The sequence below is a fragment of the Mustela erminea genome, chromosome 15 (assembly GCF_009829155.1).
Source record: "Mustela erminea isolate mMusErm1 chromosome 15, mMusErm1.Pri, whole genome shotgun sequence".
NCBI lineage: Eukaryota > Metazoa > Chordata > Mammalia > Carnivora > Mustelidae > Mustela > Mustela erminea.
Window position 1 is genome coordinate 83723891 of NC_045628.1, and position 22048 is coordinate 83745938.

General features: G+C 38.9%; 1 protein-coding gene across 4 annotated transcripts in view; it reads left to right on the plus strand.

Annotated features, from left to right (window-relative positions):
- Window positions 1–4748: 4748 nt before the first annotated feature.
- Window positions 4749–22048, plus strand: part of ZDHHC20 (zinc finger DHHC-type palmitoyltransferase 20) — a 93583-nt gene continuing 76283 nt past the window's right edge. The window contains exon 1 of one of the 4 annotated variants that reach the window (XM_032315356.1): window positions 4749–5094. In XM_032315356.1, the coding sequence (XP_032171247.1) occupies window positions 4749–5094 (346 nt within the window). The remainder of the gene's footprint in view (window positions 5095–22048) is intronic. The other 3 variants (XM_032315353.1, XM_032315355.1, XM_032315354.1) reach the window with 3 other exon arrangements.

Consider the following 22048-nt stretch of genomic DNA (forward strand, 5'->3'; position numbering starts at 1 on the left):
AAATTTCCTCATAACCTCAGAATTTGTTATTTTCTGCTTTTGTTGTTTTGTTTGTTTTATAATAGCTATCCTAATTGATGTAAAGTGGTATCTCATTTTTGTTTAGTTTTGCATTTTCCTAATGATTAGTTCGTTGAGTGTCTTATCAGTTGTTTGTATGTATCTGTCTGGAAAAATAGCTGTTCAAATCCTTTGCCCACTTTTTAATGGAATTGTTTTGTTTTGCTTTTGTTGAGTTGTAGGGGTTCTTTATATATTCTTTATATCAATCTCTTATCAGATATATGATTTGCAAATATTTGCTCCTATTCCATTAATTGCTTTTCAATTTGTCTTTTACTTTTTTTTTTTTTTTAAGATTTTATTTATTTAACAGACACAGAGCAAGCAAAGGCAGGGGGAATGGCAGGCAGAGGAAGAGGGAGAAGCAGGCTCCCCACAGAGTAGGGAGCCAGATGTAAGATTTGATCCCAGGACCTTGGGATCTTGACCTGAGCCCAAGGCAGACACTTAACTAAGTCACCCAGGTGCCCCAATTTGTCTTTACTCTTAAGTGATGGTATCTCTGGCCATACAATTTAAGGATATTAATTATTTTCCCTCGGCACTTTGAAAATACTACTTCATTGTCTTCTGGCATCTGTTATTGCTGATGAGAAGTCAGCTGTCTGTCTAATTAGTGTTCCTTTGATACTTCGACTTTTATTCCTGGAATTCTGTAAGAGTTTTCTCTTTATCCTAAATGTTCAACAGTTTCACCACTCTGTGTCTTGGGGAAGATTTATCACTATTTATTCTGGTTGATATTCAAGTGACCCTTTGCCATAAAGACTTTAATTCTGAAATTAATTTTTTCAAAACTTGTTTCTTTAATATTCTTCTCAGTCTCTTCTGGAACTTTTAATAGAAATTTATGTTGAAGCCTGTGAATATATGTGTTTTTCCACGTGCTTTTCATATTGAAACTGTCTGTGTTGTGTTTTGCAGGAGGCACTATCTTCCAACTTACTAAGCCCCCCCCGCCCCGGTATCCAGATTACATTATTTTATCTATTGAGTTTTTGAGAAGAATGTTTTATTATTTTGAAGATTTATAAATGGTTATTTTTCAAATCCACCTGCTCTTTTTCTATTTTTGTTTATTATTTTGTGTATTTCACAATTTCTTGTTTTATTTAGATAGAAGTTATTCCTTCTTTTACCTCTTTGGGCATGCCATATATTGTTTGAGAAGTCTTTTTAAGACTGCTTCATAAAATTCATTTTATTTTGAGTGAATTCAAGTTCTGATTGTTTTTGTTCTTGTTCTTTCTTAGTATTAGATTTCTTTCTGTGTTTTGGCATTGTTATTTGATTCTGAATTTGTGAGTTTGTGTTTTTTTCTTCTTCACTCTTTCCATATCTTTATCTACCTGGTTTCCCTAAACTCTGTTGGGTGGTTTCATAGATGCTTCAAACTGTCCTTATTCTTCTCCAGCTTTTAGTTCAAAACTAAAACTTAGAATGGTATTTTGAGGTTCCTGGCTGGTGATAATAATAGAGACACCATATATTGAGTCACAAGGGCAGCTGGCTGTTTGGTCTACTTCCAGGTCAGGGAGCTACAGTGTGGCCTCCAGTCTCTTTTAAAAGCCATGATCCTAGCTAGGGGTTGAAAACTTTTTCCTGCTTCCTTTGTTGAGGGCTAGGAGGATAGAAGTAAAGATAGGTTTGAGTCTCAGTTTGTCTGATTGATTTTCTATTTTTACATTTATATCTATTATTTATTATGTTTTTGGAGCAGAGTTGGGCATGTCAAAGTTGATCAGAAGCTCTAAATAGCTTTCTTATCACTTTCTTCACTGCCACACCCAAGTTTAGGCCACCATATCTCTTGCAACAGCATCCTCACTGGTTTCTCTGCCTCTAGTCTTTCTTTCCTCCAACCCCTTCTTCCCACTAAGGCAGGGGGGTTGTTATAAAATGTAATTCCATTCACATCTCTACCCTGCTTATAGTCTTTAAATGATGCTTCATTGTCACCATCAGTAGCAGAGATGGTGTAAAATCACCAGTCTAATATGGACAAGGAAAGAAGAAATTTAAGTTGCTGGCTCTTCTTGATTACAGGCAAAGGAACATTAACTCACGTCTAGTCATTTAAGACAGAATCATTCTCATAAATAAAAATTAAAAAGGACTTTTTTTTTTTTTAAGATGGAAACATTCTCAAAAGAATGAAAATGTTACTACCTTCCTAAAAATGTGCATCCTCACTGGGTTGGTCTCAGGACAAGGAAATAGATCAGAAATATTCTCTAGATCCCATAAAGAATCAATATCTTCTTAGAACACATGACAATCATAAAGAAATCAGAAACTAATGTGATCTGGTGACTTTAAGAGTTAGGAAGGTTTGGGGAGCCTGGGTGGCTCAGTGGATTAAGCCGCTGCCTTAGGTCATGATCTCAGTGTCCTGGGATGGAGCCCCGCATCTAGCTCTCTGCTCAGCAGGGAGCCTGCTTCCCCCTCTGTCTCTGCCTGCCTCTCTGCCTACTTGTGACCTCTCTCTCTGTCAAATAAAATAAATAAAATCTTTAAAAAAAAAAAAAGTTAGGAAGTTTAGCCGGAACACAGCAGAAGCCTTCAAAGGTCCATTCAAGATACAGTTATTGAATATTTCTGATTTGCAAGGCACTGTAGAGAAAACAGGATATGTAAAATACCTTCTACTTTCAAGGATCTCACAAGGTAGTAGGCAAGGTGACATTTACAATTACATTAAAAATATGTATGTTGGGGCGCCTGGGTGGCTCAGTTGGTTAAGTGTCTGCCTTCAGCTCAGGTCATGATTCCAGGGTCCTGGGATTGAGCCCCGCATCAGGCTTCCCACTCAACGGAGAGCCTGTGTCTCTCTCTCCCTCTGCCTGCTGCTCTGCTTACTTGTGTTCTCTGTCAAATAAGTAAATGAAATCTTAAAAAAAAAAAAAAAGTGTGTGTGTTGTTGTGGGTTGAATTGTGTTCCCAAAAGACATGTCGAAGTCTTAACCTCCAGTGCTTTAGAATGGGACCTTATGTGCAAATAGGATCTTTACAGATGTAATTAGTTAAGATGAGGTAATACTGGAGTAGGGTGGACCCTTAATCCAATAGAGAAAAGACATAGAGCTATAGACACAGAAAGGGAAAACATCCTGTGACAGTAGAGGCAGTGATTGGAGTGATCTAGCTGCAAGCCACGGAATGCTGAGCACTGGAGGCTGTTACCCGAAGCTAGGAAATGGGCAAGGATTAACCCCTATAGTTTTCAGAAGGAGGATAGCCCTGCTATCCTCTTAGGACTTCGAACCTTCAAAACTGTGAGATAATAATTTTCTGTTGGTTAAGCCATCAGTTTGCGGTACTTTGCTATGGCAGCTCTAGGAAATTTATACATGTATTATAAACAAAATGGCACAACAGAAATGAATCATTTCCAGATTAAGAATGGCTGTTGGAAGGCATGGCACTTGTGCTGAACTTTAGTAGGATGATTTTTATATACATAGATGGCAGGAAGGGAAAAGGCTTTAAGTTAGGGTTTTTGCGACTATCCAAATTCTAGCCTGAAGCCTAACCCTCCCAAGCATCCTCTCTGGAAAACAATCGGAATTTGATCCACCGTAATGCCTTTAACCTACTGTCAATGTCGCCACTCACATGACTTTGAAGACACAAAATCTGGAAGGACAAAATGTTTCATACAACCTTTATTATTTCTAACACTGGTGTGCTGTGGTTAAATATTATTTGCTTTCACTACCTTTATATCACACTATAAAAGGGGGAAATCCCCTTCATGAAGATGTTAGTGAGCAGCAGCTAATTAAAATCTCAGTCTAACCGGAAGAGACCTGAGACTGGAAATGCAGCTTGGAATTATTTGTAATGCTTCTGACTTTGTATTATGATGTCTTCACAGTGATGTTTTTAGGCTGTTATGACTACAGGCATTATTTAGCAAGATTCTCCAGTTGTAAATAAACTCGAAATTTCAGTAGTCGTTTGGGGGGCAGGGAGAGGGTTGTTGCTCCCCTTCTGGGTTTCAAATAAAACTGACAGACACTGTGCTCCCTTCGGCAGCACATACACAAACTGACAGACATCACATGGCTTCCATCCTAAATCACGGACATCTACCATTTCCATCTTTGAAAAATGATAGCCTCCTGGGTGTCCCCGGGGCGCCTCCTCCGCCTGGGGAGGAATGCTCAGAAAGGGGTTTCTTCTGTCAGTTCCGCCTGAAACACGGAGCAAATTACTGCAAAGAATAGGGGTTCTTAACCTGAGATGCACATTCGGAATCACCGGAGGAGCTTATTAACAATATACATTCCTTGCCCGCACGTTGGATGGGGCACGGTCTGGCCCTGTTTGAAAACGGGCCCCAACTGGTCAGAGGCCGAAGGACCCCAGGAGAACAAGTTCTGTACGGAGAGGCCAAGGCCCACGAATCAGAAAAGGAGTCATTTCCAGCAGCCTCCCGACGTGAGACGCTATCCGCAAAAGCCCTTCCTCTCCCTGTCAGCCATCGAGGAAGTGTCTTTCGTCTCGTAGACCACTCAGTACTCGGTTCCTCCTCTCCTCCCCCATTCTGCCACGCCCCAAGAGCAGTTCCCAACGGAAGCCCCGCCCCCACGCCCGGGCCCCGCCCCCGGAGGCGCGGCGCGGGCTGCGGCGGGCGGAGGCGGGGAGGGCGTGGGCGTGGGGGGAGGGTGGGGGGCGGTGGGATGCAGGGCCGGGGCGGGACCTGGCCCGACGCGGCGAGGGGAGGAGTCGTGAGGGGGACTCCCGTCTTCTCTTCCGCGGGCTCCGTCTCGGAGGCGGGGCACCTGGGCAAGGAGCGGCCCCGAGCGCCGGAGTCGCTGCCGCCGCCGCCGCCGCCGCCGCCGCCGCCGCCGGGCGCCTGGCGCTCCCCTCTTCAGTGGGGCGCTGGGTGCAGCAGCCGCCAGCGGAACATGGCGCCGTGGACATTCTGGCGCTGCTGCCAGCGCAGCGTGGGTTGGGTGCCGGTGCTCTTCATCACCTTCGTGGTCGTCTGGTCCTACTACGCGTACGTGGTGGAGCTGTGCGTGTGTGAGTACCAGGAGGGGGCCGGGGCCGGGCGGAAGGCCGGGCCTCTGCGCCCCGCCGGCCTGCGTCTGCCTTTGCCGGGCCGCGGGGGTCCGGCACAGGCCCGGGGGGAAGCAGGCCGCCGCGCTCGTGGCTTTGTCACGGTCGTGCGGTGCGGTGCGGCGCGGCGCGGCGCGGCCCGGCCCGGCCTTCGGGCGTACGCTACACCCGGCGCAGAGCCGCGCTGCTCGGGCCGAGGTCCCAGCAGAGCAAGGCGGTATAGCGTGCTGGGGTCTGCGGCCCCCGCGGGCATCTCGTTCTTTGAGGTGGATTGCTTTGAGACGGGTTGTCCTCGAACGGAGGAGACGAGCCTCCTAGAAGTTGTGTGTGTGTGTGTGTGCGTGTTGCATTCTTTGCTTTGTTAATGTGTTAAAGAAATCTGTTCCTCCTAGATTGCCTCAACAGCGTGAGCAGAAAAGCGTGTTACCTGAAGAGCCGGCTGGTGGGTGGGGGAAGGCAGGTGGTCTTTTCGTTGTCGCGTGCTGACGGCCTGTTAGCCATAGAAGACAGATGAGCACCCGCTTCTGATGTTTGGTGGCACTGACCCATTTTCAAGTTCATTTCTTTCAAGTCTGAATCCAGTAACTTATACAAAATGTCATGTTAACACCGAAAGAATGAGTGAGATGACCTATAGGCCGATTCTCTTTTTATCGTGGCTATTTATTATGGAGGTTTATATTTCTTTCATCCTCTGATTTTAAGGTTTTGTTTTGTTTTCGTGACTGCCAATTCAGTTTCTCACCAGGTTCCCTGGAGTAAGAAAGGAGTAACACCACAGTACACTTCAAAGAGTTAAGATACAGATTTGAATACATAACCGTTGAGATTGAAGGAAATTGGTTGTCCTCAAAACATTGTTTGAGGGCTCCTGCTTTGTTTGTGATAGTGATTGGTTGCTCTGCCTTAAGTTAATTGTTCATAGGCTTTGAGTGTGCAGCTATTTTAGGGTTATTCTAGCCTTCCACTTCTGTGTAGATCTTCCTGTCCGTTGAGAACCAAATGGTAAGTGGTGTTTGTAAAAGCAGTCCCTTGGTATCCCAGAATGATTTAGTTTTCATCTCCAGACCACTGTTCTCTAAAGGACGCTTGTTATATACACTTAAAAAATAAAAGAGCCACCAGAGGTATATGGATACTGATAATATGAAATGAAAAGTAGTTTGCCGCCCACTCCACTTGCAAGTGGCAGAATCTGGACTACTTCAGTTGTGGGTAGCTCTGGATTTGTACAACTGTCAAAGACTTGGTTAAAACAGTTCTGCACATGAAAGAGAATGCTTTGGCTCAGAACGTTTGAGGAGAGGTTTTCAAATGAAAATAATCACCTTCAAGAAAATTATATTGTACCTATAGGATATTTAATTTTAAGGAAAACTATCCCAGCAAATAGGCCCAGAATAAATTAGTTGTGGAATACATTTCCACATAATAGTGGAGTTAATCTGTTGAATGTTATTGAATAATGTTTGAATCAATGAAAATTGACTAGATTTAAGTATTTCTTGAAGTTGCTTCCAAAAAATGATAGTGATCATAGGATTCTCATCATTTCATGATGGTACTTGATTTTATTTACTCTGAAGTGGGTATTTATTACAAAAGTTGTCTCAGTCTTATTTAATTCTTATTTAATTTGGAAGACTGTTCCTACTCTATCTTAATTACACAGTGGTTTTGAAATAAAGCTTCTGAAGAAACACTAAAAATGTGTGTTCATGTTGAAATTGCACAGCCTAACCTATAGAAGGTTTTTGTAAAAAAAAAAATCAAAAGGTGAGGTTAAACCTAAGGGAAATGAATATGAATATGGAAGTGCTGTGTGCTAGTGGGGATGGAGGGGACATTTTATTCATTCTTTTCTTTAATCCTCATATCTCGGAACATAGGTATCTTCTACAGATGTAGGAAATGAGACTCTGAGCAAATAGGTCCTTGTTAGATCACACAATTATTGAGTGGCTATTGTACTGTTACCCACATCTTTACACTATACATGTAACTTTTAGTGAGTCACTGGAACTGTAATTGTTTGTTCCATGATTGGAGGTGGGTAATAGGTGGGGTTAAGTGGTTCCCCTTTTTGGAGATCATGACTTCAGTTAGGCATTAGGCCCATCCTTTAGAGATCATACCCCAGAATTTCATTAAATTAAAACATTCTGCAACAATTAAGGCCCAATGCTTGACAGAATTTTAAAATATTTAGTAGTAAAAGGTCTTAGATAGGGCCTTCACTTAATACTTCTAAGTTATCTGAGGTTAACTAGGGAAAATTGGGAAGTCTGCAGTATTACTGGACTCTATGAATCAGCATAAAGGCTCATTCACTTTCTTTTCTTCTCTTTTTTTTTTTTTAAAAGGTTTTATTTATTTATTTGACAGAGATCACAAGTAGTCAGAGAGGCAGGCAAAGAGGGGGAAGCAGGCTCCCCGCTGAGCAGAGAGCTCAATGTGGGGCTCAGATCCCAGGACCCTGGGATCATGACCCGAGCCAAAGGCAGAGGCTTTAACCCACTGAGCCACCCAGGCACCCCAAGGCTCATTCACTTTCATAATAAAAGTATCCTTTAAGCTGCTTTTATATGTTTATCTTTTCATAACACAGATTTTGATTTTCTCCCGAGATTGCTATTGAAACATACAAATTTATGGGTGGATTGACCAACTTTTACACTTTGGTCAAGATGGTTATTTTGGAGGAAAGTGCTAAATTCAGGGTTTTGTTTTTGTTTTTGTTTAAGACTTTATTTAGGGGCGCCTGGGTGGCTCAGTGGGTTAAGCCTCTGCCATCAGCCCAAGTTATGATCCCAGGGTCCTGGGATCGAGCCCCACATCAGGCTCTCTGCTCAGCCGGGAGCCTGCTTCCCCGTCTCTCTCTGCCTGCTTCTCTGCCTGCTTGTGATTTCTCTCTGTCGGATAAATAAATAAAATCTTAATATATATAAAAAAAATAAAGACTTTATTTATATATTTGACAGAAGGAGATCACAAGCAGGCAGAGAAGCAGGCAGAGAAAGAGGAGAAAGCAGGCTCCTTGCTGAGCAGAGAGCCCGATGCGGGGCTCAATCCCGGGATCCTGGGATCATGACCTGAACTGAAGGCAGAGGCTTTAACCTACTGAGCCACCCAGGCGCCCCTCAGGTTTTCATCAGGACATCTTCTTCAGGTTATTTAGAGTTGTCAATAGTAGATGTGTACCTCTTATTTGACGTGTAGAGGATCTTAGAGATGATCTAATCCATTTATTTTACTTCTGAGAAAACTGTTGTGTGAAGGAGTTATGTGGTTTGCCTATGGATGGATATGCCTCATCTCTTCAGAGAGACATATGTAGAGTGGAAGTATGACCACTGAGGCCATATAGCTAATATTTCTGTGTCTCCTTCATAATTTCTTCAAATTTAGAATGAGACAGCATAAATAGCTTAAATATCAGCATTGAGCACAGTGTCTTGCCAGAGTTGCTTCCAGTGTTTTTTATTGATTTCAAAACAACCAGCTTTTGATTTCATTGATTTTTCTTTTCTTTTCTTTTTTTTTAAGATTTTAAGATTTTATTTATTTGACAGAGACAGCTGGAGAGTGAACACAAGCAGGGGGAGTGGAAGAGGGAGATGCAGGCTTTCTGCTGAGCCGGGAGCCCAATATGGGGCTGGTATTACAGCTGGAGCCTAAGGCAGATGCTTAACAACTGAGCCACCCAGGTGTCCCTCATTGATTTTTCTCTATTATTTTGTTTTCCTTTTTACTGATTTCTTGTCTGATAATTATTGTTTCTTTCCTTTTTTTTTTTTTTAAAGATTTTATTTATTTATTTGAGAGAGAGACAGTGAGAGAGAGCATGAGCGAGGAGAAGGTCAGAGAGCGAAGCAGACTCCCCATGGAGCCGGGAGCCTGATGTGGGACTCGATCCCGGGACTCCGGGATAATGACCCGAGCCGAAGGCAGTCGTCCAACCAACTGAGCCACCCAGGCGTCCCTCTTTCCTTCTTTTACTTTGGGTTTAATTTACTCTTTTTCTAGTTTCTTAATGTGGAAACTGAAGTCACAGATTTGAGTCCTTTCTTGTGTTTAGTCCTACAAATTTACTCGTAAATACAGCTTTATTCACATCCCATCAGTATTTACATGTTTTTTAGTTTCATTCAATTAAAATTATTTTCTAAATTCATTTTGGATTTCGTCTTTGACCCGTGGGTTATTTTAGTAGTATGCTAATTTGCAGTTATCAGAGGATTTTCCAGATACCATTTTGGTACTGATTTTGAATTTAATTCTATGTGGTCAGATAATGTTGCATGACTTGAGTCCTTTAAATGAGTAAATTTTTTGTTAAAGATTTTATTTGACAGAGACACGGCAAGGGAGGGAACACAAGTAGGGAGAGGAGGAGAGGGAGAAGCAGACCTGCCAAACATGGAGCCCAATCATGATCTGAGCCAAAGGCAGACACTTAACAACTGAGCCACCCAGGCACCCCTAAATTTTAAATGAGTACATTTGAAAGGACTTGTTTGATGGCCTGAAATGTGGTCTGTAGTAGAAGCATTTCATGTGTATTTGAGAAAAATGTATTCTGTTTTGAATATATTTCACAGCGATGTATTTTGCTATTTGTTGTTGGGTAGAATTTCTGTTATGTCATAATGTGCCATAGATGTCAAGGCAAGTTGGATGACAGTGTTGTTCAAGATTCCTATGTTCTTGATGATTTTCTTTTCTTTTTTAGGATTTTATTTATTTATTTATTTATTTGGGAGAGCATGAGCAGAGGGTGGAGTGGCAGGGGGGAAGGGCAGAGAGAGAGGGAGAAGCAGTTTCCCCCAGAGCAGGGAGCCTGATGCTGGGCTCAGTCCCAGGACCCCGGGATCATGACCTGAGTCAAAGGCAGATGCTTAACTAACTTGAGCCACCCAGGCACCTTGCTGATTTTCTGTTTGTTCTATCGATCAGTTTTTGGGAGAGGTATGATTATAATTATGGAGTTGTGTCTTTCTCTTTGTAGTTCTGTCAGTTTTGCTTCATGCATTTTGTAGCTCTGCAATTAAGTACTTACAGTGTTTAGGATTATAGTGTTCTCGGTGAATTGACCCTTTGTTATTATGAAATGACTTTCTTATCCCTGGTGATATTATTTGCTTTGAAATCTAGTTTGGCAGATATTAACATGTCCACTAATCTTCCTTTTGATTACTGTTAGCATGGAAGGTCTTTCTCTGTCCTTTTATTTTAACTTGTTTATATCTTTATATTTAAAATGCATTTCTTGGGGCACCTGGGTAGCTCAATCAATTAAGCATCCAAATGTTCGTCTCAGCTCAGGTCTTGATCTCAGGGTTGTGAGTTCAGCCCTATATTAAGCTCAAGCTGGGCATGGAACCTACTTTAAAAACAAAAGCAAAAAACAACATAAAAATTATAAAATATTAATAACTCTGTACTTAATAAAGAAATTCAGTTGGTAATTCAAAAAACTTTTTTTGTTGTTGTTGTTGTTGAGGACAACAGCAGGCCCTGGTATCTTCACAGACAGATTTTTCAACATTTAATAGAAAAAACTCATAAGCAGCCTATAGTTAGGTCTTGCTTTTTAAATTCAATCTGAAAAATCTGTGGCTTTTTTTTTCCTTTTTTTGTTTTGTTTATTGAGTTATAATTGACATATAACATATTAGTTTCAAGTGTACAACACAGTAATTTAATTCATAAATATACTTGGCATAATTAAATAAAATAATCACCACATAAGTCTGGTTAACATCCATTAACCACACATAGTTTCATGATTTTTTTCCTTGTGTTGAAAACTTTGAAGATTTACTCTCAGCAACTTTCAAATATACAACTGTATTATCAATTATAGCATAATCTCTTTTAATTGAAGTGTTTGACCATTTATATTTAATGTAATAATTGATAAAGTTAGGTTTTATGATTGTTTTCTCACCTTTATTGGCTTATTAGTTGTAACTCTGTTATTTTAGTGATTTACTTTAGAGTTTATAGATTACATCTTTAATCTATCATAATCTATCTTCAAGTGATACACTACTTCGCATATAGTACCTTATAAAAGCACTTTTCCAATTCTTCCCTCCAAGTCATATATGCTGATTATTATACAATTTATATATATATATTTTTTTTTTTTTAAAGATTTTTTTATTTATTTGTTAGAGAGAGAGAGAGATACAGAGCGCAAGCACACACAGACAGAGTGGCAGGCTAGAGGCAGAGGGAGAAGCAGGCTCCCTGCCGAGCAAGGAGCCCGATGTGGGACTCGATCCCAGGACGCTGGGATCATGACCTGAGCCGAAAGCAGCCGCTTAACCAACTGAGCCACCCAGGCGTCCCCAATTTTTATATTATAAAGCTCACTTTATTGCTATTTGTTTAAACCGTTTGTTATCTTTTTAAAAGATTTAAATAATATGAAGACAAATCTTATATATTTACTTATGTTGTTACCATTTCTGGTACTTTTCTTATTTTGTAGATCCAGATTTCCTTCTCATGTCATTTCCCTCTGCCTGAGGGCTTTCTTTAACATTTATTACAAGGCATGTCAGTTGGTGATAAATTATTTCAGCTTTTGTATGTTTATAAGCATTTTTATATTATCTTTTAAAAAAAACTTTATAATGTATAATTCACATATCATAAAATTCACTCATTTGAGATACACAGTGCAGTAGTTTCCAGTGAACTTAGAAAGTTGTGCTGTTACAATACTATTCATTTTTAGAACATTTCAGTCACCTTTATCAGATCCCTCATGCCTAATAACGATTAATTCGTATTCCCGGCTCCAGGCAATGTCTAATCTGTGTTCTGTATCTGTATGCCTTTCTTGGACATCTCATGTACATGGAGTCATACAGTAAATGGTCTTTCGTGTTTGGTGTCTTTTACATGTTTTTGAGGTTTCTCTGTTTTGTAGCATGCTTTGGTATTTCTCCCCTTATTCTCTACTTCACATCTATTTTGTATTTTTATGTTTATAAAATATATTTATAGCTTTACTTAAGAATCTTATTTCTAGGGGCTCTTGGGTGGCTAGTTATTAGGCTTCTGCCTTCAGCTCAGTTCATGATCCCAGGGTCCTGGGATCCAGCCCCGCATTGGGCTCCCAGCTCAGCAGGAAGCCTGCCTCTCCCTCTCCCACTTGTATTCCCTCTCTCGCTGTCTCTCTCTGTCAAATAAATAAATAAAATCTTTTTAAAAAATCTATTATTTTTAGTAAGCCTCCACAAACCATTTGTGCACTGAATTAGAATGTAAATAATAATTATGTACTATTTTGTTATATCACATTTAAGTGTTTGAAAAATCCTGCTTCTAAGATTTCAGTATCTTTGGGTCTTGCTCATCTTTGCATCTACTAGAGAGTCTAATTCCTAAAAGCATTCAATTAATAGGTGTTGAATTGAATAGAATCATACAGTCATAAACTCACTTGTGAGTTTGAATATGTTAGAACAAACATCCACAATAACAGTATTGAATTATGATTACCAGACATATATTTCAATAGTCTTCAGGGTTAAAGACTAGATGATCTTGCTTATTGGTTATGGAGTCTTTGTTTTGGATGATGAAACAATGATTCTTTGAAATTGTACTGATACTATTTAGAAAAAAAAAAAAAAATCTGGTTCCCTATATCTCATCCCCAGTGGTTGACATAATTATAGGAAAAATTAAGATGTGAGTTAGGATATTGTTTAAAAACCTTCTTATTTTGTTATTTCCTATCTGCTTTCAGATGCTGGAGTATAGTAATTTTCTATATAACTTGCCTTTGAAAGCTGTAGTGCCCTATAAACCCTTTAATTGCATTCTATAATTATCCCAGCCTTCTTTCCTTTTTTTTTTCCCTAAAGGACAGATATTTTTTCTTTTGACTGCCGGTGAATTAACCTGTTCTTATATTATTTTCTTTTGATACCAGAAAGCAAACTGATCTGAGAGAGCTCTATAAATAAATACCCAAAAATCCAACCCAAGTGAACAAAAAGAGCTTTTATATTTTCTTCCATATAAACTGAACCCTCTTTGGGTCTTCACTATTTCTTATAATACAAAAATATATGAAGGAAAAGGGGCTGGACAAGTTAGAAACCATGGCAGACTATTTGGAAGAAGACCATTTTGTCCTAGTGATACAAATAAAGGTTTCCTTTTCCCCTGGCCTCTTCTATTTTGTGGTGAAGATATAGCAAGCTAAACTCCAGATTAAGCCTCTATTTGATATCTCTACTTGGATTTAATAGGCATCTCAGACTTACCATGTCCAAAACAAAAACTCCTGAATTATTTTTCTCTTTGCTCACTCCCCCCCACTACCTCCTACTCCAACTCAGTAAATGAGTTTCATCCTCCTAGTTTCTTGGTTGAAAAATCTTCCCATTACCAATTAATCAAGAAATCCTGGCATTAAATCCAGCTGCTCACCACCACCACAGTAACTATATTCACTCAAGCCACTATAATCTCTGTCTTGTGGCGCAGACTGAGAAACGTTAACCACAATAGTTTGTACTTCCTCCCATCAAGACAGGAAGTCTTTTTGCCCACCCAGTGAATCTGAGTTGGCCTTGTACTTCCTTTGATCAATAGAATAGAATTGCTTTGATCAATAGAATAGATGGGTGAGATCTGGAGCCTAGGCCTTAAGATATAGCATGGAGCTTTGGCCTTAACTCTTGAAACCAGTTGCTATGTAAGGGAGTCCAGATAGACATACGGAGAGAGACACCCAGTAAGACAAGCTAAGTGCCAAAGCCCCTTATATGTGAATGAGGCCATCTTAGAGTCTCCTGCCCCAGTTGTGCTGCCATTTGACTATAGTTAGTAGAAAAACAGTCCAGCTTATCGTAGTCTGAACTGCTGACCCAGACAGTTACAGGTAATAATACTTGGTGGTTGTTTAAAGTCATTGAGTTCTGGGTGGTTATCACATTATATCATTGTAGTACTATAGTCTTATATTTTGTTTCTCCTTCCCCACTCCACCCCCATCCTCACCCTGTACCCTTTCCCTAGAGCAGCCAGAATAGTTCCCTTTAAAATCAGTACCAGATTGGTCATTCCTCTTCTGAAAACCTCGGCTGGCTTCCTGTCTTCTTCAGTGGAACACCTACAGTGCTTACCATGGCCTCCTCCCCTCATTACTTCTCCGACATAATTTCCTCTCCAATCTTCCTTTGTTTCTACAGTTGTCACAATGGCCTCTTGGCTATATTTTAATACTTGTTGATTGATCTTCATAAATTATTTAATCTCTCTTAACTTGTTCCCATGCTATAAAATGAAATAATACCTGTCTTACAAAATAAAGTTTTTAGCAGAGTAGGCTTTCAAATATTACTGGAGATGGGAAGAAGATTTAAATGGCCACTAGCATATTTTTTCTTGTCTTCTTTTTTTGGTAGGAGTTTTCTTTGTTTGTTTCTTTATTTTTAATTCCTAGTTTGTTTTTAAACCTTCCCTTCCTGTCTTTAGTGAATGAAAGCATATTCTCATGCAGTCTTTTTTTTTTTAAGTATATTCTTAATTGGCTGTATTTGGAGATCATATTGCAAAAGCATGTGCCTATTCTGCATGAGCTGCTGGTTGTGTTCAGATTATGTGTGTGGGAGAGTATGTTGTTTGAGGGAGGGAGGGCTTCACATGATGTGGGATTTTAAGAAGATTAACACCTGACACTATTCTTATATGCATATAAGCTACACAGATTTAGGTATTGCTGAAATATGCAGCACATCATCTTAAGCAGATGGGCACCTACACTTAACTGAAATAGTAGGTCACAAATAATGGTGATTATAGTCTTATGGAGAATAGATTTCTCTAAAATAGAGATCCATATTCCTTGATGCTAAAGATTGTTTAAAATTGTTTTTATTTTTGCTTTTTATTTTTTAAAAGATTTTATTTGTTTGAGAGAGAGAGTGTGAGTAGGGGTGTGGGGAAGCCGGGTTGGGCAGAAGGAGAGGGAGAAGCAGACTCCCCGCTGTGCAGGGAGCCCCATATGGGGCTTGAGCCCAGGACCCTGAGACTATGACTCGACTAAAGGCAGATGACTAACCAACTGAGCCACCCAAGCAGCCCTAAAATTGTTTTTAAAACATTTCTGTTTTCTGCGTTTTCTCACTCTTTCCCATGCTTCATTATACTTATTAATGTGGACTTAGGCCCACCCAATTAAAATCATAGGAGGAGTAATTTTTTATTAACCTACTAATTGAACAACATGTAAAAATAAATATGAGCTTATTAATTGTGAAGTCTTCAGGGAAGCTTTTGAAACATTATTGTTTAAATTACATGAAAAGGATATCATCAGCACCTGATGGAAATAATAACACCAAAATGTTATTGCATATGTTGATTGGATACGTCACTAGTGTGAATTTATACTGTTTTTTTTCTTCTTCCTGTGTGGTTCTTATTTTTCTGTGGATAACTCGTATACTTTTTGCAAGTATTTAAAAAGGAGAAGTGGGGGTCATGGCTATGACAAATACCATGTGCACAAAAGCGGTAGCTTCCTAACAGTATATTGTGTCCTGAAAATGCAGCAAGAATCTTTTAAAATCCAAGACAAGATTATTACTCCTCTCTACAGCACCCTCCAGTGGCTTTCCTCTTTGCTCATAATGAAATCCATAGTTCTTTCTGCAATCTCTAAAGCCCTAAATATACTCTGATCTGCCACTAATTTTGATTCATCTCTTCCTTTGCCAACTGTGCTACAGCCCAACAGGCCACCTTGCTTTTCCTCTATCAGGCCATGCATGGTCCCACTCAAGGACCTGGTTACCTCTCAGATTCCACATGGCTAGTTCTCTCCACCTAGGTTTCTTTTAAAATACTCAACTGTCAGAGAGGCTTTTCCAGCTATGCCATGTAAATAAAATAAGTACTTCCTCTTTCACTTTTCTCCCTACCCTGCTTTGTGCTTACAATGTTCTGGGTGCTGTATTTGACACTAGGAATACAAAGATGTATAAATGTGCATGGTCAAATGCATTTAGACTTCATATAATAGTCCCTATTTTTAGTATTATAGTGTTCATTTGCATAGTACCTTTTATTTTTAAATTCTAGTGTAATCAACATATAGTGTTTTATTAGTTTCAGGTGTACAGTATAGTGATTCAACAGTTCCATGTATTACATCATCAAGATAAGTGTACTCTTAATCCCCTTTGCTGATTTCACCCATCCACCCCACCCACCTCACCTCTGGTAACTTGTCCGTTTGTTCTATGTAGTTAAGAGCCAGTTTTTCAGTTTGTCTCCCTGCCCCGCTTTGTTCATTTGTTTTGTTTCTTAAATTCCACATATGAGTAAAACCATATGGTATTTGTCTTTCTCTGGCTGGCATATTTCACTTAGCACTATAATTTGTAGATCCATTCTTGTTGTTGCAAATGGCGAGATTTCATTCTTCTTTTTGCCTGAATAATATTCTGTTGTAAATATATATCACATCTTCTTTATCTGTTCATCTGTTTACACTTGGGCTACTTCTTTACTTTGGCTATTGTAAATAATGCTGCAATAAACAAGAGTGCATATATCCCTTCAAATTAGTGTTCTCATGTTTTTTGAGTGAATACCCAGCAGTGTGATTCCTGGATCATAGAGTTCTATTTTTAATTTTTTGAGGAATCTCCATACTGTCTTCCCTGAGGGCTGCACCAGTTTGCATCCTCACCAACACTTGTTGTTTCTTGAGTTTTTTGTTTTAGCCACTCTGAAGGTGCAAGGTGATATCCATTGTGGTTTTGATTTGCATTTCCCTGATGATGAATGATGTTAAGCATATTTTTGTGTGTCTGTTGGTCTGTTCATGTCTTCTTCCCATTTTTAACTGCACTATGTGTCTTTTTGGTGTCGAGTTATAGAAGTTCTTTATATATTTTGGATACTAACTTGTTATTGGATATATCATGCATGAACATCTCCCATTCAGTAGATTGTCTTTTAGTTTTATTGGTTGTTTCCTTGCTGTGCAGAAGCTTTTTATTTTGATGAAGTCCTATTAGTTAATAGTTTATTTTTGCTTTTGTTTCCCTTGTCTCAGGAGACCTATCTAGTAAGAAGTTGCTATGGCCAATGTCAAAGAGGTTTACTGCCTGTGCTCTCTTCTAGGATTTTTATGGTTTCAGGTCTCAGCATTTATGTATTTAATTCAGTTCGAATTTATTTCTGTTTATGATGAAATAAAGTGGTCCAGTTTCATTCTTTTGCATGTGGCTGTCTAGTTTTTCCAATATCATTTGCTGGATGGATTATTTCCCATTGGATATTCTTCTCTGCTTTGTTAAAGATTAATTGGCCATATAATAATGAGTTTATTTCTGGACCCTGTATTTTTTTCCCATTTCAATGTGTCTATTTTTAGGCCAGTACTATACTGTTTTGATCACTACAGCTTTGTAATGTAACTTGAAGTCTGGAATTGTGATACCTCCAGTTTTGTTTTTCTTTTTCAAGATTATTTTGGCTATTTGAGATCTTTTGTAGTTCCTTCCATACAAATTTTAGGATTGTTTGTTCTAGCTCTGTGAAAAATGCCCTTGATACTTTGATAGGGGTTGCTTTAAATGCGTAGATTGCTTTGGGTAATATAGACTTTTTTTTTTAAAGATTTTTTATTTATTTTTTGACAGAGGGAGACACCGCGAGAGAGGGAACACAAACAGAGGGAGTGGGAGAGGGAGAAGCAGGCTTTCTGATGAGCAGGAAGCCTGACAGGGAGCAGGGAGTCTGATGTGGAGCTCGATCCCGGGACCTGGGATCATGACCTGAGCTGAAAGCAGACACTTAATGACTGAGCCACCCAGGAGTCCCTGATATAGACATCTTAACAATATTTGTTCTTTTGACCCATGAACATGGAATGTCTTTCCATTTCTCTTTGTGTCATCTTCCATTTCTTTCTTCAGTGTTTAATAGTTTTCAGAGTACAAGTCTTTAGTTAAGTGTATTCCTAAATATTTAACGCATATTACAAGTTTTAAGAAGCCCTACTGTAACTAAGTATCTAAATCTGCTTAACCTAGTACTTTTCTAAACTTTTTTTTTTGCCATGATATTCTATTTTTCATGAAATACCTATTTAAATCCTTTTAGATTTAGACAGTTGTTGATCTTTGGGAACAAAGCTCCCAGTAGTGGTGTTGGGGAGGAATGGGGAGCAGATCAGTTCTGAAGGGACTGTGCCTCTGAAAAAAGTGATGTTACCAGTAGATATGAGGGGTAATAGCTGATTTCGTCTACTAACCTTTTGTTATTTAATTCATCATTATTTCTATAAATAGAAGAAAAATCATTATTTCTATAGATGACAAAAAGGTACTTGAAAAATCCCAACATCTATTCCTAATTTTAAAAGTCTTAATAAAATAGGAATAAGTGATTTTTGAACAAAATTGCACACACACAAAATTCCTGATCAGTTTCCACTAAAACCAGAAACAAAAGATGCTTATTACCATGGCCATTGCTGTGTAACATTTGTACTGTATTAACAAAATCAATTACGATATTCAATCAAGAGAAAATAATTAGAAGCCTAGGAAGGAAAGGGGAGGAGGAAAGCCATTTCTATGTATAAATTATGTGATAGTATATCTTGAAAGCCAAGAGGATCAATAATAAACAGAATACCTAAACAAAAAGGATTGAGTAAAATTAACAGACAAAAACCAGGATACAAAATTAGCAAACAAAAACCAGTACTTTCTATATATACATAATAAAATGTTTGAAAACATGGTGGAAGAAAAGTCTCTGTTTCCAGTAACATCAAAAAGATAAAAATACTTAAAAATAAACTTAAGAAATATGCTAGATCTGTAAGAGGAAAACATTCTTGAAAAACACAAATGTAGACTTGAACAAGTAGAAAGACCTTGCACATTTCATGTTCATGGATAGAATAACTCAACATTACAAAGATTTCTCTTCTCCCCAAGTATAAAGTATAAATGAGTTCTATTCCCAATAAGTTTTCTTTTTTCTAGCACTAGAATTTGATGCTAAAAGTCATAGGGAAAAATAAACAGGAAAGAATCAGGAAACCTCTGAAAAAGAAGAGTCAGAAAGGAGGCAAACGTTATCCTACCACATTTTAAACCACAAAACCTGTGTAATTAAAACTGTTGGGGGCTTATGAGAACTGTCTACTTTCTGTTTAGTTTTGCTCCAAACCTAAAACTTCTCTGAAAAATAAAGTCTGTTACAAAAACAATAGTATGTTATGGTGTGTGGACAGACATATGGCCAATGGAACAGAACATAATGTCCAGAATTAGTAATTTTAGAAATTTAAAACTTAGTAGAAGTAGCATCTCAAATCATAGAGGAACAGATGGAAAAACTGAATAGATATTTGGTGAGAGATAAAATCAGGTCCATACCTCATATGATATTCTAAAAATAAACTACAAATTGATAAAATCTTATTTTTTCTTCTTTTCTTTTTTTTTTTTAAACTTTTAAAATAATTTCAGGGGCAACTGGGTGACTCAGTGGGTTAAGCCTCCACCTTTGGTTCAGGTCATGATCTCCGAGTCCTGGGATGGAGCCCGCATCAGGCTCTCTGCTCAGCAGGGAGCCTGCTTCTCCCTCTCCCTCTGCTGCTCTGCCTGCTTGTGCTCTCTGCGGGGAGCCTGCTTCTCCCTCTCATTCTGCCTGCTTTTCTGCCTACTTGTGACCTCTCTGTCAGATAAATAAATAAAATCTTTAAAAAATGAAATTAAATAATTTCAGACTTTTGAAAAATAATATGTAGACTTTTCATATATCCTTCACCCTGATTCCCTAATATTATTTGTATACATTCTTTGTCGTTCATTCTCTCTCTGAAACAGTTTGAGAATAAATTGCAGATATAATGTCCCTTTACCAGTAAATACCTCCGTGGTATTTCCCAAGAACAAGAATGTCTGTCAGTTTAAGCTTCTGTAAAAGAATACCACAGAGCAGGTAGCTTATAAACAATAGATACTTATTTCTCACAGTCCTGGAATCTGGGAAGTCCCACATTAGGGCACCAGCAGATTTGTTGTCTGGTAAGGGCCCGCTTCCTGGTTCTTAGATGGCCATCTTTTCACTGTAACATCATGTGGCAGAAGGGACTGGGGATCTCTCTGAGGTCTCATAAAAGGGTACTAATCCAATTTATGAAGGCTTCACCTTCATGATCTCATCAGCTCCCAAAGGCCCCATCTTCAATACCATCACATTGGGCATTAGGATTTAACATAAGAATTTTGGAAGGGGACACAAACATTCAGTCTATAACAAAGAACATTTTCTTATATGATCAAAGTACAGTTATCACAATCAAGAAATTAGCATTGGTAAAATACTACTCTAATCTGTAAGCCTTATTCAGACTTTACCAGTTGCCCCACTAATCCCTTCTGCTCCACAGTCCAGCCTGTGATCACACACTGCAGTTAGTTATCATGCCTCTTTAGTGTCCTTTAATCCGAAAGAGTTCTTCATTGTTGCCTTCTCTCTTGTGACCCTAACAATTTTGAAGAGTACAGGCTTCTTATGTAAAATGTCTCTCACATTAGGTTTGTCTGATGTTTCCTCGTGATTAGATTCAAAGTATACATTTTTAGCAAAAATACCACAAAAGTAATGCTCCATCATTGAATGTACCATTTCTAGGACTGTTAACTTCAGTCACCACTTCAGGTGGTATCCACCAAGTTTCTCCATTCTGCAAAGGTATGATTTTTTCTTTGTAATTATTAGGTATTGTGATAGACTCAGATGTATCACACAGATCCTTCATGGAAGGACTTGCTGCTCAATTGTGGCAAGTACAGTCAGTGGACAGCTTTTAGCTGTTAGCTCTTTCAACATGACTAACTTTCCCCCAAGGTCACACCCTTCCTGTGCCAGCCCGCATTCAGTGCCTGAGTGAGAAGGGGCCTGGCTGCTTTAGAGCTCTCTGCAAGTTGGCCAAGATTTTGATAAGCCTGCACTGCAATTAGATTTCCCTTTAGTACATAGCTCATACCCCAAACTCTCTCAGCATCTGATTCCAGAGAACCCAACCTGAGACAAGTGTCTTTGTGGGGAAATACTTTGAGACTCCGTAAATCTGTTCCTGATTACTTGAACTTACTCTTTTTAGCATCTATTGAGGATTCTTGCTTGAAACAGTTATTATTGTTTGGGTTGTCACATAGTAATTTTTCTAATTCTATGATTTTGTCTGCATTTTATAGTTAGAATTCCACTGTAAGGAAGAGCTTTCCCTCTTCAGTCATTTACATCTGCATGCTGTTGTGGATTCTATTTTTTATGGATTATGATCTACCATTTATTGCTCAAATTGTCCCAGATTTGGCCAGTAGGAGCCCCTTCAGTTTGGTTTCTGTATCCTTTTGACATGTTCCTATCATGTATTCCTTCCTTACTTTCTGGTACCACCAGATTTTTCAGGCTTATCTGATACTTTTCCCACGCTGCAATCTGCAATTTCAAAATGGACCACATATGCATGTAAAAAACAAAATCATTAAAATACTACAAAGAAACATGTGTGGATGATCTTATAACCAGGGAGTGAGGAAAGCCCAACAGAAAAAATGGAAAAGTGACATAAACAATTCACAAAAACAACAAGTAAGAATATCTCATAAAACACATGAAAAGATGCTTACTCTCCTGTAGAACATGCAAAGTAAAATTACCCCAAATTTGGAATTACATTCCAAACAAAATGTTTGGAAGCACTTTATTGGATAGACGATGGAGAAACAGGCAGTCTGATGCATTGCTGTAGGAGTATAAAATGGTACAACTTCTATAACAGGGATTTGGGAAAACCAGGCAAATTAACTTTTGGTCCAGTAATTTCACATTAGGAATCTAC